This window comes from Mya arenaria, chromosome 2, assembly GCF_026914265.1.
Source record: "Mya arenaria isolate MELC-2E11 chromosome 2, ASM2691426v1".
Lineage (NCBI taxonomy): Eukaryota > Metazoa > Mollusca > Bivalvia > Myida > Myidae > Mya > Mya arenaria.
The window spans coordinates 16320322-16346740 of NC_069123.1; the positions used below are offsets into that span (position 1 = coordinate 16320322).

At 34.1% G+C, this 26419-nt stretch overlaps 1 protein-coding gene across 2 annotated transcripts; it reads left to right on the forward strand.

Annotated features, from left to right (window-relative positions):
- Nucleotides 1-3124: 3124 nt before the first annotated feature.
- LOC128246754 (toll-like receptor 4) lies at nt 3125-6614 on the forward strand. Of its 2 annotated transcripts, none has more exons than XM_052965176.1 (2): nt 3125-4549; nt 4693-4863. In XM_052965176.1, exons 1-2 carry the CDS (start codon nt 3995-3997, stop codon nt 4711-4713), a joined length of 576 nt encoding a protein of 191 aa, XP_052821136.1. In that variant the 5' UTR covers nt 3125-3994; the 3' UTR covers nt 4714-4863. The 2 variants fall into 2 exon arrangements, with proteins under 2 accessions (XP_052821136.1, XP_052821127.1); XM_052965167.1 differs by having other exon boundaries at nt 3549-3654; nt 4693-6614.
- The last annotated feature ends 19805 nt before the right edge of the window (nt 6615-26419 follow it).

Below are 26419 nucleotides of genomic sequence, written 5' to 3' on the forward strand. Positions count from 1 at the left end.
TATGTGGAACTAAATTCTCCAATGTTTTAATTTTACTCGTATAAACCTCTAAAAATGAAAAATAAGAAACCATACTCGCTGTTTACATCCATATTCCACTCATTGGCACTATAACGGAAGACGCGTTGGAGCATTTTAAACACATAACAAAATGTTATGGCTCCAATGATTACCCGGCGTGTTTAAGTAATACTTGTAATTACAATCAATATAACAAACCTATATTTTGAGTGATAAGCCTTTAACTACTTACTAAATAAAGCCTACATGGAAAATATTGATAGCCGAAAACGCACAAATATGAAATGATTGGTTGGTCCTAAAAGATTTACAGTGATCAACTACAGTCTCATAAGGTATTCTGCTCCTTTCTTTCAAAAATAAACACGGAACCATTGTTTTAGATATTGGTAAATTAAAACAATTGTATTGTTTGTGGTACTGCTTACTTGGAAGAAAGAATGCATCTTAAAGTCCATTAAAAATACTCTAACAACACATTTCTATAAATATCATCATACATTGCAAATAGCCTGTGTTTAAAGAATGAACTGGTAATTTAAAGTCTCTGAAATCACCTGATTAATTAAATGTACACTCTTACTCCCAAATAAGATTCACCACAATTAATGATATTGTTTAAATATTCCAAAAAGGATAAATAAATGTAGAATCAATGGTTCTTATGATTGAAATCACGGTATTTCTACTTTATGAGACGATTGAAGATCACAGTAAATCTTTTAGCATTTACCAATCATTTAATATTTTTGCGTTTTCAGCTATTTAATACACGGTTACAATCGTGTTATCAGTAATTAATATTTTCAATTAATGCATTATTTAGTAAGTAGTTAAAGGTTTATCACTTAAAATTTCTGTTTGTTATACATGTGTATATATTGATTTTGAATAAGAGTGTCACGTTAACAAACATGTATAGGCCAATCAAAATGGACATTCCAAACGGACTTTACTCTTTAGGTTTACTATATTTCCCGAGCCTTATTCATATATTGTATAACATATTCCCATGTTGCGATAAATATTAATTCAAACTTCAGTTGCCAACGTCATCTACAGTTAAGTATCGATATTTATATTTCACAAGCTTCAAATTCACGAACAGTTACCGAACTGGAAATACATTTATTTGAAATAATTCAGAATATATACAAGCTGTGCTCAATTTTTATCTCATATGCATATTTACTGTATTCAGGCATTTCATATTAGTATTGTTCAAGAGCTATCAAATTATTCATGACAGAAACAAAACAAAAAATAAAAACGTGTTTTGTTCGAATATTCCAAAACGCTGCTATTAATAATAAACCAATACTGGTTCAGAGATAAATAGTTAAAAATATGTGGAAGTGACATTTTAGTGACATATTTATACACTTAATATAGCTTTATTTTTTTCTGAGGATAAAGGCATGGTAACAATAATATTGTTGTATTTTCTTCTGTTTTTTTTACCAAAACGTTTGCTGATTTCTTCTTCAAAGGGACCGCTCGAAGTATAGCTATATTTGTATTGTAAACTCGCAGCGAATCTGTTTCAAAGAGAACATAGTTCATTTTAAATAAACATAATATTTTAAATGTCTGGTCTATTTGTCTTAAAGCAAACGTTATAGGAATCAAACAAATGTTTTGAAGTCAAAAACCAAAAACATGAAATTATCTTGGTCAAAAGAAACCAGAAACTCCAACATCAGAACGTAAACAATGGTTTAAATCTCTATTCTGGCACAATCGCTTACTGCACCCAGAACCGTGAACTAAAACGTGTTTGTGTCAACCATCAATTGATTATGTTGTTTTGATTCACACATATTTTAAAAAGTCGCCCATCCTGCTGAGTATATAAATGACTTCCGAGTTAAACGTCAAATTTATGACTTAAGTAACTAAATTTAGCAAAACGATAAATTTATGACTTGAGAACTAAATTTAGCAAAGCAATCTTATTTTTCAGATATCCAAATGTAACTTCTTTCGTATTAAGGAAAGTTCATCATATTTATAAAGTCGGCATCTTTATGACTTATTACCATCATTTTGCTAGGTTTAGACAAAACAATCAATTATTCATTGTCTTGAGTAGAAATGAATTAACTCATTTCCTACATTTTGTGCAAAAGTATCTTAATGTTTCTAAAGCCATAGGTGAATAATACTGATTTTATATTAGTAGCCCAACAATACCGTTCGAAGTCATCTAATCATTTTAACAGATTGTAAAAAAGGTTGGATATGCATGATTAGACATGGTTGACCAGAACTTATTATAATTACCAATGTAAGTAACACATAAGGGTACACATCCATATTTAACATTTATATTTACGGGTAATACACGTATTCGTTGTTATTAATACGCAAATGCTTTTTGCAAAATGTTTTTCGATATATATACTTGAGTTCTCAATACCAATAAAACAAAGTTGGCTTCAATATTCCTTTGTAAAATTTGCTCAACTCCTTATTGCAAAACTTGCAAATGGTGAATGCTTTACTCTTGAAGAAGATTCAATTTAAAAGCTAAAATAAATGCCCAATGCAAAAGAAAAATACAACAGTTGTAGGGTATCCGAGATGATTATAATGAAGTAATAACAAATATGATAAAATAACATAACTGCAAGTCAACTGTATGATACTAAAATTCTGAGAACAAAGTACCTCAGTTTGCAATATATATATGGCCTCAGTTAATTAAAAAAACTTTCATCAATGTTTCTCAATCTTTTACATGCATGAATTTCAAGATGTGAAAGCTAACGACGGTGTAACTCTTGAATATTTGAAAGATAAGTTAACTACTGCCCTTAAATTCTTAATTTAATTGTACGCGGAAGATACAATTATACCAGGAAAAAATCTGGTTGTCAAAAATGTCTAAGACTCATAGACCACTGTCAAATTGGAATCATTCATGTAAATGTGATTAAAACATGTCACCGTATTTGGAGCAAACAATATATCATGGAGACATGTCAAAGTTTCTTCAGTTCACATTCTCTTTTCATAGAGCGAAGAATTTACATTGAGTATTATTGCCTCATGCGCAGGAAAGAAAATAGTACGCCATTAAACATTTTATTTCCAATAAAAACATAATTCATGTCGCAATTATCAACCGATTTTCAAAGGTTTCACTTGAAATTAAAAAAGAAAACATTTCAATCCATTTAAAGAGATGATACATTTTTTTCTGATTGACTGTTTACGTTTTTTTTTAAAGCGTGCATGAATATATTTTTCTGTGATGCGGTTACCTAATTTGCAGAGTTATTCCACTAGTTATATATGAAAAATATTGCATGGGGTTATATCACTCGTGTACCGTAAGTTGTGTTATAAATTATGTTATTCAATACGAGCCATATCGAAAAGAGTGCATTGTGTTTTATTTTTCTCTTCTTTAAAATTATTTGCCCCAACGTGTTTTGGCTCCAGAGAGGTAAACGCCGACATTTACTAAAACAATTTCATTATGGTATGTTTATATTTCAGATTTAGGACCAGTCATGACGTCAGGATATTTCACTCCGGTAGCTGTTTTGTTCATTTTACAATTATCGCAAGATGTTGGCGGCAAAGATGTTCCATGTCTTCCATGCTTATGCTTTGAAAATGAAGCAGGTGATCTGCTTGTGAATTGTTCTGATAAAAACTTAACCGCAATCCCGAGCTTTGATGACATAAGAAAGAATTCAATCATTAGTCTGAATATGTCAGTGAATGTTCTCGAGGACTTGACGATGAGTGCTGAATCGCCTTTCCTTGAATTTAATCGATTAAAATCGCTGGATTTATTTAACACTGGTCTAGGCGAAATCACAACAGTACATTGACTTCTGAAACATTCAAAGGCTTGTCAAATTTGACTCATCTTAACCTATCTAGAAACAGTCGGTCCCCATTTACTGGTGATACAGATGAAAATATATTTTCTCCTTTGATATCATTGCAAACCCTACTCATGTATCAAACGACCGGGACTTTCAATGAAGGGAAGGGGTATGCGGAAAAGGCAATAGCCAAACTGACAAACCTAGAAGAATTATGGCTCGACGGTCTTCCTAATGCTACATTTGGGGAGGTGTTTCGAAACCTGACCACGCTCAAAACACTGAAAATATCCGGGGAAAAGGTCGAACCACCTTGGTTATTTAATGAGTTTTGTATGATCGGTGTTATTGGAAAGAACTCTCTATCTAATCTCATCAATGTGAAGAGACTGACTATCTCCAACTGTGGATTGAAAGAAATTCATTCCGATGCCTTTTCGAGCTTTACACAAAGACTGGAACTGTTGGATCTTTCATATAATACCGAGCTCGGTATAAGAAATGTTACAACCAGTCTTAACAGCTTAAAAAGTGGTTTGGATGAGCTTATTATTGACAATTTAGTTAATACTTATTCTCTTAGCTGCGACCTCAAACTAACAGAAGAAATGGCGGAAAATCTGGCTGATTTGAATCTGACGAAAATATCAATTCGACTCAACAAAATCAAATCAATTAATGAAAAGGTTTTCCAAATACTACCAACTGTTGAACGTGTAGATTTATCTTGTAACAGATTTGACATGGGGTTTTACGTATTCTACGCGCAATACATGGAAAACCTGAAACGCCTTGATTTAACATACAATTTTTTCGATTTAAATTTCAGCTTTTGGAAGCACATAAGTAGGCAAAAACATGCATTTGGCGACAATGAGAAGACCAAATATAAACAGTACATACATGACATGTACTTCAGAGCCGAAAGCAGAATGACGGGTGGTTTGGAACCTGTTCATAAGCCTCGCAATTTGCTCAGCATTGACGATCGTTGCCCCAAGAGTTCTTATCATGTTCCACCCGCTGCATGTACCGGACTTTTACCACCCAAAATGGAAGAAATCGACATAAGCTACGGCAAATTGGCATTGCCTATCTATGAGTTTTATGTTCACACGAACAACAGTCTTAAAACTGTTAGGGCGGCAGGGTGCATGTTATACTGCTGGGAAGGACCAGTTCATGGCTTAGAAATTATTGAAAATATCGATTTGAGCTTAAACTTCTGTGATCATATAAAACTTGATTTTTTCACGGGATTTAAAACTGTAAAAAACCTGAATTTATCGAATAATTTCATTTCCGTCTCAATTGCAAAGAAACCGCTGTTTGAACAAAATCATGAACTAGAAGTACTTGACCTTTCAAACAATAGGATATCATTTATCAAACCCGATTTGTTTAAAAATCAAATTAATTTGCAGTATTTGAGTCTTTGCAACAATAACATGATGGATTTTGAAATAAATATATCCCATCTCACACAACTTGAGTATTTAGGCCTCAGCAACAATCAGATTCAAACATTATCAGATGGGATGTGGAAAGAGTTTCTTCCTAATATCCTTAACCGACAAGAAAAGAAAACTCTAACAGTAGATCTTAGACATAACCCGATCGAGTGTAAGTGTGAAAATCTAGACTTTCTGAAATGGATTCATTCAAATATGGAAAACGGTTCCAAACTGTATGTACGTGTGTCGTCTTGCATTAACTCCATCCACTATAAAGACCGTGTAAACATTACTGAGAAAAACCAGCTGAACACTCAGATAGAATATCTTGAAAAGATTTGCGCATCATATACACATCTCATTATTGGTCTTAGTGTGGTTATTGCTATTGCTGTGAACATTATTGTTGCTGTAATAGTACATAGAAACAGATGGAAAATACGATATTGGTTCTACGTGAGCTGGAACAAATCGGAATCCAGAAAAGGTTATACGTCACTGGATCACCGCGGTTCATTCATGTTCGGATACAAGTACCATGTTTACGTTGCATCGTTTGAAGAAGACAGGGAGTTTCTTATAGAACATTTGTCCCCAAAACTTCGCGAAAAAGGCTATAAACTCTTCCTGCAAGACGATGATATCCTTCCTGGCCAGAACTTGTGCAATGTGATCGGAAACGCACTTCACGTCAGTCGAACGTTGCTTTGCGTAGTCTCTAGAAATAGCTGTCTTAGCACTGAGGAGTGGAAGGTCCTGATTCACATGGCACACGAAGAAAGGAACCAACGGGGAAAACGCATGTGCATGACCATGGTTTTAAACACAACTAATTGGTCTGTGTCTTTGCCAAGGTCATTAATGGAACTGTGTGTGTCGGAAATAATCGACTTTCCTGAGAATGAAGACGAACAACCGGCATTCTGGAATGATTTGACGGTAAAGCTGGACGAGGTTGACAATACACCTGTTTATATGTAGAGACAATTTTTTTGGAAAACTTGTGTGTAACTTACTGTGTTGACTTAAAGCAAATACTTACTTTGTATAAATTGGTTTGCAATCAATTGTGTAATACTGATTATGTTTTGATTTGGAAAAGTTAGCCAAAGTGTGTATTAATATATATCCAATAATTGCTACTTACTAGGTTATCATTTCAATGAGCAAACTAGACTTAGGCCAATCTGTTGAAAAGTATTCCAATTTAAAAACAATAAGCTGCTAATATATACCATGAATTGCATTATTTCAACTGTGTATTTGTACATATTGTCTTTTTGTTTGCTATATAATGGAGAGCGTATACAAAAAAATGTTGAAAAAATTAATAAAGTTACTTTAGATCTTGATATTGTAATTTATTGACATAAAAATGGCCGTTGGATCATTTTGTTATTGAGTGTTGATTATTTTAAATCCTCAATACAAGGGTTTTTCCTTCAGATTATGTACAATGCATAAAAAAAATGTTCCTGACCGTAATAAGCATTTAAAAAAAATGAAAGAGCAAAAATCTAACTCCATTTTTATCGGGCAAATTTCAGCGGCAAAATTGGGTAGTTTCTATAGCATTAATTTGTACGGTTTAATTTTTAAGGCTTAATTTACATCTGTGTGGTATCATTTAGTTATTTATGACCTCATATTTAACCGTCATAAAATACACTAGCGTAAGACTGTATGTCATATTAACGTCATTGTCCAATGTTAATTTATGAGTTTATGGATGAGGAAGTATTTCGAATTGGTCCGTATATTATGTCTGCAGTTTCGTTGTCACTTATCATTTACCTCGATGACTAAGTGTATAATCCTGGAAATCCCAAATTAGGAACCAATGATGATATGAATGCTATATAAAAAAAAACTGCTCTGTCCCCAGTTGTTAGTTTCTACTATTTCGACCCGTGAGTCGTCAAAAGGTAGTGGCATTAAATCTTGATGATATGGACTTTTAGAATAAAGAATAAATGGTGACAAGTTCATTTCATGTGATACTATATAATACAGCTATTTTTTCATAAACGAGGAATGAGAATACCACAAGAGCTTTACCTGTGTTGTTCGCGATTTTGACACATAAAAATTTAAAAGTCAAATGGTTTACCTTGTAACTGCAATACCGTCGGCGTAAAATTGAATGTAAGTGAACGTAGATTGTTCTCTGTGAAATTTACGCTATTCCAAACCGCTAAAGCGGACATACAGTTCAAACATGTCTTCAAAAGATTTCCATTAGTTGACATTGAAATAAAAAGTCTTCATTCAATGAATGTGTTCAGTTGAAGACTTTGGACCTCTAAAGCACCTGTTTGTAAATTGTTTTATTGGAGTGATCTTCTCCAAAGAGTTCGATCCTCTACAGAATCTGACTATAGCACGCCTAGAATGCATTGCACGACTTGAAAAATGTTCAAAACTTAAAAATCATCAGAACACCTTCAATTATCCAAAGAAACGGACACCTATTTCGCAAACTTGAAAGAGCACTGGCTGAGCTGAAGAATTAAGGTGAAAGAGAAAGAGAAAGAGAGACATTCTTTGTTTTCTCCATTATAAAAGACATAAATAAATAAATACAACAAAAAATGAGACAATCAGCAATGGTATTCAACTACAAACAGTCATAGAAAAGTATAAATGAAGATACAATTATAATCATAATACAATCTGTACAACCCCCAGAGGCAGTACTAACATCCATATTAAATCATACTATTTTAATACATATATTTAAGTATGAAATGCCTAAAAAAAGTACGGTGATAAATACATGTTTTATAATATACTACTTTATTATATATCCATCAGAAATCCACCAATACATATCACAAAAAAAACGGTAGTTCATATTTAACTTCACTGCAATTTCTGTCTGTGTTTACAGATTGACGATCTTAAAAATCAAGTCATGGTTATACATGTTATGTCATCATTTTTTATCCGCAATATGTATTAGTTAGATAAGTTAAAATCAAGCATTGCTTGAATGCAGCATTGTGAAGTGTTTTTAATTTACGTTCTCAACATACACAAGAACGTATTTTAAAATAGATAACAGATCAAACTTACCGCAGCCTTATTTTGAGCTTTCTTGTTCACGTGAATGTCTACTTAACTGGTAGTTTTACTAAAATTAATCAAATAAATATATATGGCGGAGGAAAATTTTCTACTTGAGCGGAAGTTACGGGCTGTGAGATGTGACGCCTTCACGCAAACGGACGGTCCTCAACAGATGGACGGGGTTAGTAAATCCCTTTGACCTTAACATATATTGAAAAGTTGTCGATACCAATACCCCTTCTTGAGATGCTGAAATTTACAAGTATAGAAATACATGTTATGATGTTTGATTTTAAACAAGACTTTTAAAGGTTTAAGCATAATACTAAAAATCTTTCAGACAGGTTCAAGTGTTTAAAAGAGCTTTGCAAATTTTACGAAGGAACATTTTATCAAATTTGGGCTTGAAAATCAATTCCTACAAACAAATGAAAAATAAATTAAGAATGGGTTCCGGTGCCAGATGGTTTTTCTAGCCAGTCGACAACGTTGTGTGACAATGGTCACCGAGGGGGTAATTCTTGTGTTGTTTATGTGTCGGTTATATTAAAATGTTATTCTATTAAGTCTCAATACACTCAAAATACTGAAAAACACAAAATTGTTGTTCATTGTCTAGCCCGCATGGTCGCAGATTCTCTAGACAAGAATTTTTGCCGGTCAAAGCCTGGTTCTGTCCTGAATGTTCTGATTTCAATACCAGCTGCCAGCAAGGGTTTCTTCTCCGATAAAGAAATGCCGCCTCTTAATATTATGAAATTCAAAGTACGTGTGATTTCGCCTCCTTCAAAACACTTGCGTTGTTCATAAAGGAAATTCAACTTTGGAATTGTTAAAACCTTACTGTCCAAATGATCAATATTTAGTTAGCAAAAATTGACACTCAATTCAATCAAAACAATTGTTTAAAATTGGTCTATTGCTTCAAGACCATCCATTTTCGTATGAATCAAAACGTTGTTCTTTTAGTTTACTCTCAAAGTAAAAAGAATCCGCAATTATAACGGACTCATTTAAAAAAACTATATACCTGTCCGTATCATCAGTGTTTATTCAGTAAGAAATAAAATGAATGGTTTTACCACAGATAAAAATATTGTTCGCATACATGTCATACTTAAAGATGCATACTTACTTAAAAAATGAACCACAATTAAAATAATTGTTTTAATTTACTGAAAAAGTTTGATAAATATCAAAAACAAAAGTTCTGATACAGCGTTTAATTTGAAAGAAGGTGCAGAAAACTCTAATAATTATACGTTATGAGTTGTTAGTTGATCAGTGTAATTATTTTAGCGCCCACCAATCATTAAATGTGTCTTTTCAGCTGTTAAATACACGGTTACAATCTTGTTTTCAGTAATTAATATTTTCCATAAATGCATTATTTAATAAGGAGTTAAAGGTTTAACATTCAAAATGTATGCATGCATATGTGGCAAAAACTCCTTGCACATAATACTGATGGGAAATATATTAGAATCATTCGTAATATGCATGCTTAGGCAAAATCATGTGTTAAGGTGAACACTACTTTGTCTAAAAACATTTGGTAGTCACAGTGGAGGACGTCTGGATGAGAATTTGTCCCCAATTTTGTTCTTTATATTTTTGGATAATTTATCCCAATTTATGTGAACAAAGTTTGAAGGATTTGCCACTAGGTCTAAGGCCACTTTTGAATGCCTTAGTGATGATGATGTTTAAGTTTAAGTTAGATTTTTTATATTGTTTTATGCAGATGACACGGTATTATTTGCTGAATGTAGTCATGACTTACAACGTACTTTAAATGCTATGTTTCATTATTGTACGTTATGGGATTTGCAAGTCAATGAGGATAAAACAAAAGTTGTTGTTTTTAGTAAACAAAAATTAAAAATGATTTAGATTATTTTATATAACAAAAAAATATTTCTATGTGTTGAATAATTCTCTTATCTGGGAATACTTTTTTAATTGTAATGGTAGTTTTTGTAAAGCAAAGAAAAAACTAGTTGAACAAGCAAGAAGAGCCATGTTCTCAGTTATTCAAAAATCACGAAACTAAATCTTCCCATTTCAGTTCAGTTACATCTGTTTGATTCTATGATTGCTTCAATTATGTTATACTCTTGCGAAGTATGGGGTTTTGAAATTTCAAAATAATTTAACAGTTTCAGCTGAGATATTTCAAATTAATATTCTATCTCAAAGCCTTCACCCCTAACTGCATGGTGTATTGTGAACTTGATGTAAAACCCATACCATTCACAAATTAAAGATTTTATGTTACTGGAGCAAGATTGTGAACGAAAAAGATTGTAAAATATCTAAGTTGTTTTATATTACGGTCCTAAAACTACATAATAGTAAGGTTATTGCTTGTCCGTGGATATCCTTCGTAAGCAATACGTGAAACGAACTTAGTATGTCTGATTATTTTAGAAGTCAATCTATCAATAGTTCTAATAATAATAACTCTTCCAAATGCCTTGTATATATAATTGTTAAGAATAATCATTGTTTTGAAGATTGCCTTTACTTTTAACCTAGTAACCTTAGTAAAATACTTTGTAATTTTAGGACCACAAATCATTCTTTACCAATGAAACAGGCAGGCATTTAAACATTGAGAGAAACCAAAGATTATGTCAGACATGTACTAAGAATGTTATTGGTGATAAATATCACTACTTACTTGAATGTAACCATTTTTCAATCGTACGTAAAAAAAAACTTATTGTTCCTTATTACATTCGTCAAACTATTAAGTTAGATGAACTTATGAATTGTAACAAAAAAATCTAAATTAATTAAGTTGGCATTGTTCTGTAAAACTAAATTTCTGAAATTCGGATGACTCATTCTGCATTCTCCGATTAACTACAACAACTGTTGATAATTACCATACCATTCCGTTCTGTCTTATTACTTCATGTTTTCACTGATACTGTTCAGAAAAAAAAACATCTTTTCTTTTTTGCGTAGGATATGTTTGTTAACTGTTTTATTTGATATTAATTAATATATGCTATGATGAAAATAAAACTTGAAACTTAATGAGAAAAGGCTAGAAAGTTGAAAGGAAAAAGTTCATGTAAACATCAAAATGCACAAGCATTCATGACTTCAAAAGAATAATTTCAATAATAGTCGCATCTGCTTTGAGAATGTGAAAACGAAAAAAGTACAAGTGGTTAAGGTGCTCATTTGGGTTATAATAATTTGTGTTATTTAAAGAAATATTTCACGTTTACGTTACACAGCTTCACTCATTATGAAATATTTAAGGCAGTAACAACATTTTTATAAAATTCAGACTCCGATATAACAGTACGCACTGTAAGAAAAAATCGCTCAGTAGCAAATAGTTCAAACATAAACCCGGTTTAATGGCACTCGGTAAACGCCAAAGACATAGAACATAAAATCACAAACAAGAAACATGGAAGAACAGCACAAAACTCAACGAACATCACAGTGCATGTATACTATATATAAAAACTAGGTATGTTTATCAAGGATTGTTAGGTACCGCCTTGGAACGGTTAGTAAAATGCAAATTTACTGAGGGTTTAAACCAGTTTGTGTGCAAAACCTCACTCTTATCCCAACAGTCCTGAATAAAGTAAATACGTAAAAGGTAAATCTGATCGAAATTTGCATGAACTTGAGGAAACATAAAATCCGTATATTGCACATGGTAAACGCCAAAAGGCGCTTCTAATATTGAGTCTATCTCAAACCATATATAATTTTCGACCCTTTCAAACTAAAATGAATATGGGAATAATTAAGATGCTGTCATAATCGTTTTAAAAAGTAGACCACGTTTATATTAATGCAATACGAACATTGAGAGAATATACACAAGGGTGCTTATAATTATTTTCATAAATACAACTTTAAGCAGACACTTCGATAACATATAAAATTCGTATTACAAATTATCATAGTATGTGATACACAATGCATGCTTAGCGGTGATATACATCATAATATAATTAATTGTTACTCCAAAAAACAAATGTATGACATTTGATAAATAAAACATAATTTGCCGAAAATGGCCGCGACGCCAGTAATCTAATAATTATACAAGTCAATACAGATAATTAATTTAACGTCGCGGCCCAATGCCCGTTATACATTTAAACAAGGCATTTGATAACAAATTCAATTTGAAAATCAACACACACACAAAAAATAATAAAGGAAGAAAGGACAGTTGTTTTTTGAAGTTAAAAACAGGACGTTTGGACGGGGCGAAATTAAACTAAACAACAATAAGATCGTGTAAACACATAAGCGACTGGGTGACTGAACATAAAAATAGTTTCCTATAATTATAACATTTAAGGCCTACATGGGGTAAATTCTGAGTAAATAAATAGTTCTGGCTACAGTTGTATGTATACGTTAAAAAATAAGCATATATAATGTGTATATAGACATTCTCTATGGCAATGTAACAAATAATGTTAGTTAATTCTGTCTGATTTTCTGTGCTTAATGATACATCATGGTTAATCCTAACGAAGTCTAAATTTTGTAAATAGAAAATCTATCTATATCATTTACATGTATAATTTTTTATAAGTAAATTACTTAAATTATTTTATCTTGTGAACTCCAAAAGTAAAAAAAATCATTTGTGGCTCTGCTACCCGTGTGCATATCTGGCTTTATTGTTTTTGGTTTTATCTGGTACTTGCCATCTGCTAAACGTAAATTGCACACATTTCAAATTAAAGCCGACGAAGAAAATAACGCTTATTTTGATTACGAGTCTTATATCAAACAGAAACCTTGTGCATTGTTAGACAGAAACGGACTTTGAACTTGACCAAAATGAAACAGATTTGCGTTTATTTCCTCCTATTATTTTCCTAATATTAAATTCTTCCTTAAGCCCGCTATAAATCTTCTGTATTAAAAAAGAAGTTCATAACTTCCAGTTTATTGCGGTTTTTCTCTTGGTTGCGACTTCAACCTACCAGACAAAATGGCGAGGGATTGGGGACATTTTAATCTAAGGCCACACCAATTTGATATTTCGTTCCACGGATTTACCGCTCCTATTTTTTTGAAAATGTAAAAAAAAATATATTTTTTTTTGTGCGCCCGCACCTCCATTTTGACCGCCAAGCATATTTTTTTCAGGTAATAATTTATTTAAAGGCTAAAAATAATCAAGTATAATTTTTCTACGCTAGTTTTCGTGTTTTTGTAAAGGGGAGTTACCGATGCGTAGTGTTTTGTACTGTATACTGTATCGATCGGTTTAGCATGGGTTTTAATAAATTCAACCGCAAAGATCGGGCAACCAACAATTATGGAGGTGTTATTTTATATGTCAAGGAAAATATATTTTATAAGAGGAGATTTGATCTAGAAGTTCTGGACACTGAATGCATTTGGATCGAGTTGGCTATTAAACCTAACTTGAAGATGCTTGTTGGATTGTTTTATCGACCCCCAAACACTTCTGCTGTCTTGGATTCACGTATTGAGGAGTCTATTGACACGGCTGTAAACACTGATATTTCTAACATTGTTTTGGTGGGTGATTTTAACTTGAATGCTACTCCATATTGTATCAGTCCTAAAATAGTGTCTTTATGTCAGCAATATGGTCTTACCCAATGCATTGATGAGCCCACTCATTTTACCGAACATTCTTCGTCCATTATTGACCTGGATTTTTAAAAAAATACTAGAAGTTTGCTTCTCTGTGAAGTTGGAGATCCCTTGTTTGATCAACAAGTTCGCTATCACTGTCCCACTTTTGTCTTCTTTAAGTTTTGTAAGCCAAAGTTAATTTCTTATCGTCGTCTTGTATGGCTGTATGACCGTGGTGATTACAATACATTTAGAGCACACCTCGAAGATTTTGATTGGGACTCGATTCGCTCCAATGATCTTAATACATGGGTTTCTCGTTTTACTTCTACTATTCTTGATGGTGCCAAGCGCTATATACCTAATCGTATGATCACTATCAGACCTCAAGAACCCAGATGGATTTCATCGGATATCAAGAGGCTCATTCGTCGTCGCAAACGCTTATATAAAGAGGCGAAGAGGTCAAACACACCATCTACATGGAGGAAATTTAGAGAGCTACGGAATCTTATTATTTCTAAAATTAGAGAAGCCAAGGCTTTGCATATTGACTCTATCTCTAAATCTCTACTCGAAAAGAAACATTCCAAAAGCTGGTGGTCTACCATTAATCAATTCATGTCCCCTAACTCTGGTTCTCTTTCGATTCCACCTTTAGTTGTTGAATCTGGTATTATTCATAGCAATGCAGATAAGGCTGATGCTTTCAACACTTTTTTCGCCAATCAAACACATCTCACAGAGCCTAACAGTGAACCTGTACCACCGACTTACCATATATCCTCCCTACTAGCAACAGTCGTTTTAGTCCCTCGGATATAGAGCCTCTCCTTCGTTCTTTGCCACTAGGGAAAGCTGTAGGTCCAGACATGATTAATAATCGTGTTCTTATTGAACTATCTGCCGTCCTCGCAAAACCACTTAGTGATATTTTCAATTATTCGATGTCTATTCCATCCTTTCCTGATTCCTGGAAGATTGCTAATGTTTGCCCTATCTTTAAGAAGGGTGAGTCTAATCTTGTCGCTAATTATCGGCCTGTATCTCTACTTGACTCACTTGGCAAAGTCTTTGAACGTGCAGTCTATAAGCACTCGTTTAACCATATTGTAGACAACAATATATTGACGGATTTTCAGTCTGGCTTCCGACCATGTGATTCAACTGTGAATCAACTATCTTTTATATATAACAGCTTCTGTGAAGCACTTGACAACGGTAAGGAGGTGCGTATCGTATTTTGTGATATAAGTAAAGCCTTCGACCGTGTCTGGCATAGAGGCCTTCGTTCGAAATTGCATGCTATTGGCGTCCGAGATCATCTATGGTAGTCGATACCCCTAACAATACTGCTTCTGTTCTTAACTCGGACTTACAGAAGATAAGCCGTTTGGCCGATACTTGGTTAGTCTCCTTTAATCCCCAGAAAACCAACTCAATGATGATTTCCAGGAAACTCCACCGACCCCTACATCCCCCTTTGACTATGCTTAACCATAACATTTCAGAGACTTCCTCCCATAAACACCTCGGTATGTTTCTTTCTAGTGACTGCTCCTGGTCTGCCCATATTGATTATATCAAAGACAAAGCATGGTCCCGTGTTAATATTCTACGTTCGCTTTACTCTTGATCGTCTCACCCTTGAGACAATTTATATGACCTTTATCCGACCATTGCTTGAATACGGCGATATTATTTTGACAACTGCACTGCAGGGGAAAAGCAGGAACTTGACAAAATACAACACGAGGCTGCGAGAATCGTCACAGGTGCAACAAAGCTAGTTTCTATTGATAAACTCTACAGTGACCTGAACTGGCAGCCCCTTTCAGATCGCCGCACCAACCACAAACATACTTTTATGTTTAAAATCAAATCCAATATTAGTCCTACATACCTTGTTAATCTCATTCCTTTACGCCCAGCCGATCCTAGGTACAATCTTCGAAACTCTTCGGATATTCCACTTATACATTGCAGATCCACACTATACTATAACTCTCTTGTTCCGTCTGCCATTCGTGCTTGGAATACTCTCGATTCAAGTTTCAAGTCCGCTGACTCAATACAAAGTTTTAAAAGGCTGATTAGTAATACTCCTAAGGTTCCTCATTATTTTAACACAGGACCTAGGCGTTTACAAGTCCATCACACTAGGCTTAGGCTAGGCTGTAGTCTACTTAATTATGATCTTTACCGGAAGAATATTGTTTCCTCACAAGCTTGTCTCTGTGGTGACTCTGAATCTGTCCGCCATTTTATGTTATTTTGTCCCCTTTATACCTCCTACAGAGAGGATATGTTCGAGTCAATAAATTTGCTCGTCCCTGGTACAGCTATCACGCTCGACTTATTGCTAAAGGGTAACGTTCGATTTACTGATCCCGTCAACTAGCAGCTTTTTTCTATTGTTTACTCATACATTGATTCTACCAAGAGGTTTCTTTGAGTACTAACTCTCTAAACAGCTTATGTGTGCGTTGAAATTCATCTAATCTGTTTACTTTGAGACACATCATTCCCATAATCTTCTACTGTTTCTAATGATTTTGTATTATGAGCGCTTAACTCATTTTATCTATATGTTTGACTTACTAAAATATTTACATTTTACTATAGCAATATTCATTTGTAGTACCGCTCAACTTAAAACTTGCTCTATGTTTGATTTATTACAATACTTCAATTTCATAATAGCATTATTCTTCTACATTTATTTTAGACATATTCATCATCTTGGTAAATATAATAAATGATATTTTGTGCGACAACCTTTTTCTGAATCGTAAAGTATACATGCATACGAAAATGATCTATATAAGCTATGCTTTCGATCAAATTCTTTGTTTTTCATTGATGTATATATGTTGTCTTGTGTTATTTTCCTCAATAAATATGTTTAAACTAATAATTCAATCAAAATGGCGGCTTCCGGTATAAACAATGTGGCTCGAAGTTTGGAAATTAAATATGTTTTGAGCATGCTTGAAGTCATTGTTGGTCGTCTCATGCACTAAAGGATCATTATTTAAAGCAATCATTATACAATAAAGCATGTGTTTTGAGACTGGTAGCGATTGTATTGCGTAATTAGTGACTCGTTTTGAATGGAAATCGGAATGATCAACTTAGTACTATTTTATTCAAGTCATAACACAAGGGACCAAAATTTTACCTCGTTACGACGATGCTGACGATGACAGGTCAACTTGACTGGAACATGAGTCATTGTTTGGTCCAAATTGATGTATAAAGCTCATTTTCGATCAAATTCTGACAAAACAACAGTTTTGTACAAATATCTTTTCACAAATAGCGATATAAACACTGGTCTGGATATACCTCAACATAAGTAAGCCTAAGTTTATCACCTTATATTTTGTGTTTTATTTGCAGCATAATCCGGGATTGTAATGCACTTGTCAATTGTAACCACTGCCCCGCCCACCCCTCGCCCTTGTTCCAGGGGTATACCGGGGACAGCAGAGGCAATGGGCTGTGTTTTTACCTTTCAGGTGGCCCCTCAGTGCCTAGTGAATGTGGTTTTGTATTCATATTGAAAATAGTCGGGAATGGGCCTCGCATAGGTATTCAGGGTTGCGGGGCCATTTGGCAGGGATTTTACCAGCAGTGTGTCCCTGCAGGTCGGGTATTTTACCCGGGTTTTGAGAGACGGAAGTCAAAGTCCCCGCTATTCCGGACTTAGGCTGGGGGACAGATACAATTGGCTGGTGCATAAAAAACATCTAGATAACCAAATAAAAGTACTCTGAAAAATACCCTTGTCCTTTTGTTTTAATAAGCACATGTCATTGCATTTCCTGTGATAATAAAAACAAAATTTAGTCTATGTTATATGGAGTCTGATCTTTGATGATGCCTGTGTAAGTGATCATTCTTTACAAATCCAAAATCAAGTTATGTCTAAATACATAATCGATATCAGCTTATGCAAACTGGCATTACCTCTCTAGAGTATACTAGAATAACAGTCCTGAACTGTCAGATGGCAGGTTGTATGCTTTACTGCTGGGAAGGACCTATCCATGTTGTATGCTTTACTGCTGGGAAGGACCTATCCATGTTGTATGCTTTACTGCTGGGAAGGACCTATCCATGGTGTATGCTTTACTGCTGGGAAGGACCTATCCATGTTGTATGCTTTACTGCTGGAAGGACCTATCCATGTTGTATGCTTTACTGCTGGGAAGGACCTATCCATGTTTATGCTTTACTGCTGGGAAGGACCTATCCATGTTGTATGCTTTACTGCTGGGAAGGACCTATCCATGGTCTATGCTTTACTGCTGGGAAGGACCTATCCATGGTGTATGCTTTACTGCTGGGAAGGACCTATCCATGTTGTATGCTTTACTGCTGGGAAGGACCTATCCATGGTGTATGCTTTACTGCTGGGAAGGACCTATCCATGTTGTATGCGTTACTGCTGGGAAGGACCTATCCATGGTGTATGCGTTACTGCTGGGAAGGACCCATCCATGGTGTATGCTTTACTGCTGGGAAGGACCTATCCATGGTGTATGCTTTACTGCTCGGAAGGACCCATCCATGGTGTATGCTTTACTGCTGGGAAGGACCCATCCATGGTGTATGCTTTACTGCTGGGAAGGACCTATCCATGATGTATGCTTTACTGCTGGGAAGGACCTATGCTTTACTGCTGGAAGGGACCAGTCCATGGTGTATAGGTCATTGAGCTCAAACTTTTGTGATCATGTTAAACTTACTATTCATCTCGGGATTTTAAAACCAGATTTTATCGAATAATTTCCATTCTGTCTCAGTTGCAAAAACTCTTTTTGAATACAACCTTGAACTGGAAATATTTTACCTTTTAAACAATAAGACACCATTGATTAATCGCGATGTGTTTAAAAACCAAAGTAAACTAAACCTTTTCAGACTTTGTCACAATAATATGATGAATTGTTAAAATAAATATCCCAATCTGTACCCCGCGCATTCTGACACAGCTTTATAGGTGTTTAGGTCTCAGATTCGAACATTATCAGAGACCGTGTGAAAAGAAGAAATGAACGATCAGAACAAACGCATGTGTTTGATCTAGGTTTTAAATACAACTTATTGGTCTCTGTCCTTGCCAAGGTTATTAAAGGAACTGTGTATCGGAGATAATTGACTATCCTGAAAATGAAGACGACCGACTGGCATTCTAGAATGATTTGGAGGCTTGATGAGATTGACAACACACCTGTTAAAGTATATAAATTACAAGTTGGAAAGGTTGAATAAAAGTTATTTCATATATATTATTTTATATCACATTATGTTTTTTTTCAAATAGTGTACGTACGTGTGACAAGATAAAACGCATGTACATAATCAATTTGGATATATTACTTTTACGCATCCTTTCCTCGACTCCTTGATAAACCTACCTATTTTTTATATAATTTATATGCATTGTATTGTTCGTGGAGTTCTGTGCTGTTGTTCCATGTTTCTTCTTTGTGATTTGTTGTTGTTGTTTTTTGTGTTCTATGTCTTTGGCGTTTACCCTGTGCCATTAAATGGGGTTTGTGCTTAAACTTTTGGCTACTGAACTTATTTCTGTAGTTTTTCACATAAATATTCCTACTGTTTGATAAATGTGAAAGGTTATGAGTAAAGAACTAATATACAAATGCTCAGCCGACGCCAAAGCCCGGTGTCGCTGCAACGGCCCATTTAGCTGACTATCAAACCAAATCGAACTACTAAATGCACCTTCCAAAGCACCGACGAGCCTAGCTTCTTTAAAATGAGCCGACAAATGTCCCCTCTAAATTGTCTCCAGAGGGTATTAGTTGTATTGCTTTTTGGACGGTGCCCCTCAGGGCCCGTCCTAAGTAGGCACATCAGCCGATCAAGGTTACACACCACCATTGTTATTCCCTATATAATTCAATGTAAAATTATAATTTTTAGACAACATTTAAAGGCATTTCGAGCGAATGCAGGCTATGATAACCACATATATTCTTAAAGTACAAGCTTTAAATTACTTTTAAGCCAATTAAAAAGGGGGGTCAAGTTATTCCTAAGAAAAATCACTCCACTTGAAAAACAAACTCTAAAAATTGCACCGTCCGCCATGACAGATCTTCCAAAATGACCTTTCAACTCTAGGGCAGCGGTTTATGCATTAATCTCTACTCTAAATGATAAACCAAGCAAGAATAGATACTTACGGTATAAAAGTTTCAGGAATAATGATAGTTTTGATTTACAGTGTATTGAGCCTGTGAAAACATGTCTATCAATAATAAGAACATTTTTTTTATTGAGAATTTTCCACACAACGGAAGTACATATGATGTAATGGTGACGTCATTCCTCAAACTACAAGCCAAAGCACGCCAGTGCGCTTAGTAAATAGTTCGCATCATTGTTTTGAATACACAGCTAATTTAAAGTGGCTGTTACATAGTTCTTTTCTAAAATTTATGGGCGAATATTGAGAGAAGTGGGTCATGTATAATTTATTGACAATTGGTACTCATATCAAATATTTATATTGATAAATCATTTCGCCAATATTGACTACTTCATGGAAATAGTTCCACTACATTACTACAAAACTGCATTCGGAACTCCTCGGCCATTTTACTGTATCGATAAAAATAAATCCGTAAATGTTTCGAACTGAATACAGAAGTACATTGTTGTTAAACATAATTAATTCAATACTTTGAACTATCGAAATATTTTAAAATATATATCATACTGTAGACTCTTTAAGTAGAATCATCAAAATATGATGTGTTAATGGCATGACCCAAAATGACCCAGTTTATCCAAGATGGCGGACGAATCAACACAATATGTCCGTGGAATTTCCGATGTCAAATGGGATTTAAGGCATCAAACTAGAGTTTTACAATGGATTGTTAGTGCTAAAAAGGAGAATTAAAATTAATTAATTGAATAACATCATCACCTTGTGGTATTGGCTGAGTTTAACGCAATACAATTAATGACTGAAATACATCTGGTGAAAGGTCACCCACTACTAAAAATAAGTTGCAGTAAAACACGAAAATACAAACTTAGTGAAAATCCAAAAAAACAATGACGTCGTTTGTCTTGTTAAGACTAAGAAATAATGAGCCCTTGAAGCTGCACTCCCACAGATTGACTATTTTAACAGCTTCTTTTATTTTTTTTGTTTTGGAAAGAGCAAATTATTGCGTAAATATATATGTGCAAACCAATAATAAGATATCTGACAAAATATCAGATCTTAGATTTTCATATTTATGTTCCAAAATTAATGCTTAATGGCTTAAACTGATACTAACGGTTTAAGAAAAAATGCATAAAACATCAATTTTTGAACTTAAGTATAAGAATCTATGATCTGATTTTTTGTCAGCAGTCTTATATTACTGTTTTCCATGGATTTTTGCAAAAAAATGGCTCGTTCCAAGACAAAAAATAAAGAAGTTGTCAATACTTTCAATCTGTGTGAGTGCAGCTTTAACAACAAAAATAGAATAAACCTACAATTAAGCAAATGAAATTTCAGATAGGCATAAATGAAGTGCTATCCTTAATCATTAACAATTTCATTCTTCAAGTTTGGTTTTTCATCAGCCTACTGTCACTCACCTGATGCACAATCCCTGCATAAGATTTTACGTCGACAATGAATTAGACAATGAGGTTGTATTATAAGTCAATTAAATGACCTAAAGTAACTAGCTTAATGATTAAGAAGGGCTCATTATCATCAATCACTTCACCCATTCTGAATAATGTTTTTTATAAAGATTTTTTTTCATATTTTTTTATTTACTTGTATACTTTATATCCAGTTAAATACAGCCATCACACATTTTTTCTCTCCTAAATACACATAGGGATATCAATATAACATTGGTCTATTTCTATTGGTAAAAAAAATACACGACTCCAATATTTATGAAACACCGCTGTTGGTCAAGGACAGGTCACGCGGTGACACCACATTTTTCCATTTTCCAAATTTAAATTACACCAAAATGGCGTCTTTATTCGGATTTGATGAATATTTCAATGAATAAATAAAACATTTAAACAGGGTAACAGGTTGTCAACGTTATACTTACATTACAGGGTTAGTAGGTGACATAGTATTGGAAACATGGGGGCAAGAATCCATATTTAGGTTCGAGCTTCACTCCACCACAATATGGTTTCCTTTACATTGAATATCCCATATCGCGGGTTACCTACTGACCATGGAACTTATAGTATCCTTCCACGTGTTTTTAAACAAATTCATAGACAAGAATGGTTTTTTCAAATGACAATTTGTCATTTTTTAATGTATTCATTGTGATGAAAAAATGTAAAATTAAATTTCCAACCAATTCTTAAAGGAAAATGTGATATTTATCTTATCTCCTGATAAAAACTTTCAATCACGTTGGGTACTGAATGGGGTATTATATTGGTTTAAATAGGAAATGACGTCATGAACACATAGTAATCTATGACTTCATCTTACCGGTGACCATTATGATGTCACAATTAAAAAGAGTTTAGTTTTTGTTGTTATTCCTTTCTGCTGTACTTGATATCACCTTTATATGTATTCTTCTTACAAACATTGTGAGAATTATCGCATGATTCTTTGGTTTGAAATTTTTCTTATACAAATTTTTTGCAATGCATGCTTGTAGTGCAGAGAATAGCATCGCTTTAATGGTTTTAGCTCGAACATTCGAAGAATATGGAGAGCTATACTACTCACCCAAGCGTCGGCGTCACACCTTGGTTAAGGTTTTGCATGTAAGCACCTTTAAGTCAATATCTCAGCAAATACATCATGTATTGCAATGAAACTTTAGATATGTATTCCCAACTATCTAACCTACTAAATTAATGAAGTTAGATAACGCTTATTTGAATTTAATGCAAATAATGGGCCTTTATTATTTGACTAAGAAATTCTGGTTAAGGTTTTGCATGTAAGCACACATAGGTTAATATCTCAGCAACTACTTGATGTATTGCATTAAGATTTTATACAATGGTACTCAACCATCCAACCTTCCTAATTTCCCAAGTAAGATAACTCTAGTTTGCATTTAATGCAAATAATGACCCTTTATTATTCGACTTAAAAATTCTGGTTAAGGTTTTGCTTTATTATTTGACATCATGTAATACATTCAAACTTTATACACAGGCTCCCAACTATTCAACCTTCTTAATTAATCAGGAAAGATAACTCAATCTTTTATATTTTATCATTTTTGCCCCTTTATTATGCAACTTAGAAATACTGGTTAAGGTTTTGCATGTTAGCACACATGGTTAATATCTCAGCAATTACTCATGTATTGCATTGAGACTTTAGACAATGGTACTCAACCACCCAACCTACTTGAATAACCAAGTTAGATAACTATATTTTGCAAATAACGGCCCATTATTATTGGACTTAAAATTTTCCATGTAACCACATTCATGTTAATATCTCAACAAATACATAATGTATTGCATTGAAATCTAATCTAATTTTACAGTGATCCATGTTTCGCCAAAACGTTTTAATCCTTACACTGAACAGCAGCATAATAGTCGAGCGCGCAGTCTCTGTGACAGCTCTTGTTTACTAGAGAAGTAAAACAGGTTAGTTGTTTTTGCTGTCTCTACTTAAAGAATATTTTGATAAAAAGATACTTAGACTCGTCATCACATAATAGACTGTATTATACAACTAGTCAAACAAATATGTTAGTAAGATCGACAAAGGCTAAGTTATTTACACATTTTCTGAAGTTGTTGAATATGTTTTTTAAAGCTACATCAATGAAAAATTGACATCTGTACTGTTTTGAAAACAAACATAAATTTATATATGTCGTTCTCGGATGACCCTGACTGGGACCTTTTTGACCTAATTATTTTTTAGAGCTATAGCATTTTAGACAGTTTTGAAAACAATATTTAATGTTGTCTTTTAGTGACCTAGATTGTGGCCTTTTGACACACGTCAGCCATGAAATTAAGACCATTTATTCGAAATCAAAAATCAAAATTGTGCTTGGATAACGTTGTCCTTTCGACATACTTTCCTATTTTTAAGCTACTTCAATGAAAGTTTTTTAGTACAGTTTTCAAAACAAAAAGCAATGTTGTGCTTTGATGACATAGAATATGATTTTTTGACATGCATTCTATTTTTGAAGAAACAGCAAAGAAATTTAGACCATGTGTATAACTTTTAAAACAAATATCAATATTGTACTTGGATAACCTTGATAATTACCGTTTGACCATCTTTTCTATTCTAAGGTACTGCAACGAAAGTTCAGTAATTTTTTCCAAAACAATTATCAATGTTGTCCTCAGATCTTCTTTACTGTGACCTTTTGACCCTCTTACATATGTTTACAGATTGGACAAAATGTACTGCTTTAAGAATAATTATAAATGTTGTGTTTGGCTAACCATGATTGTGACATTTCACTTACTTTTTTATTTTTGTGGCCTCTGCAATAAAATGTTGCTATGTTTGGAAAACAATCATCATTGTTGTTCTCGGGTTACTTTAAAGGGACTGTACACCAGATTGGCACCAATTTTTTTTTTCCTGTAACGCAACTCAGGACAATTATTTAATAGAATGTGTTAAGCTTTGAATCATAATTATAGAGAAAGGACCAAAATGTAAAAAAATAGCAGTCCAGTGTTGTATCCACTGTGCTACGAAGGCTTACTCCAAACGGGTGGTATATTTAAGCTATATACCTTCGTAGACATACCCAGTAATATTTTTAATGGAAAAATACAAATCACTGCTTAGCTAAAATAAATTGTAAACTATGTGGTACTTCAGTTAGTAAGATTCATTGCATTGTACACATTAATACCAAGTTTATGTCAGTTTTCGACAATTGTTTTTCTTGCAAATTGATCATCTTGTGCACAGTTGCTTCAGCTAAGGCCTACGTTTTTAATTTTGAGTACAGCATTGAACTTTGGACCATGTGTACTGTTTTAAAAAACATCTGTTAATGTTATGCTTCAGTTATCTTGATTGTGTCCTTTTGGTGTATTTGTTATGCAACTGGAATAAAATTTTGACCATGAAGTTGTTCTGCAAACAAACATTAACGATGATATTGCCAGGTGACCTTTTCATCAACTTTTCAAAGCTACAGCATTAAGATGAATAATTATGTTTTGAAAATAAATATCAAGCTTAGATATTTGGTTTGAAGCATTGTCTAATTGCCCTCACCTAAGAGTGTTTAAATTATGCTTCTATATTCAAGATTATGTTCCGATGATTTTCTGTGTTTATAAGAGAAAGGACTTAGTTCTATACTTGCAGCAGACCGAACAATGTCACCGCCCATCAGCACTTTCAGTGCTTTGATTATATAAAGGTTAAATAAGTGTGTGTTAAGTGTAGCACTAATTGACGTTCATGTACAATTGTTCATGTTTTCTGTATTTATGTTGATAAACATTTAGTAGTAAACATTATCATGAAACCCACTTTTTGTTGTTATACCTGTTATACGGAAATTCCAATTTCTCAGTCAAAAATTGGAAATTCTTAAAAAAAAATTGATTTGTGTTGAGAAACGAATAAGCTTTGTGAATATGATATTAACTCAATTTCGCCTAGATACCTCATTTTGGCGCAAAATCTCATGGTGACTCGCATTAAAGCTTTACCTTCTTGAACACGTTCCGCCTGGTGACAACTGTTGTCAGTAATATTTGTATCATTATTATTATTTCGAGCGATGGCTATCATCAGTCTGTTTTTTACGGATTCCCAGACCTATGACCTTTCTCGGACTTAACAATAGCGTGGAGAGTACATGATCTTCCACGTGTAGGGACATCTTTATAATCTTGGTGAGCTGGAGGCAGGGGTGAAGGGTAAAAGGGACCGAAATGCAGCCAGACACACTTTTGATGCTGACGCTAAAGAAACGAAAGATGATAGCGAAGAGCAGCTACAAAGAGCATTGGAAGAAAAACCATTGCGATCCCAAGCCAAGGAATCCAAGCGGAATGACGAGATGACACATAATTGAAAATTAAAGAGGGGCTGAAAGGCAAAATCGATACAGAAAACATGTATTAAAACAGGCAGGGGACGTCTCGCTCGGTCAAAGGGGGGGGGGAGGGGCTAGTTAAGTGAGAATGATTCAGTAAACGGACATACGTTTGTAGAGGATAAGCACGCAGGTCGGTGTCCAAAAGATTTCGGAGACGCCTAGGAAACTTGGCGATGGCGATATTATATACTTCCGGGACGAGGTGAGTGGTGTTCCAGTTACGCTTACAGCAGGTACTTGGGCGGCGAGAACAATCATATCGCATAAGGTGTATAGCTAAATAAGTTACCAAGAGCGACCGGTGTTGATGGGGTCAACTTCCTCGCGA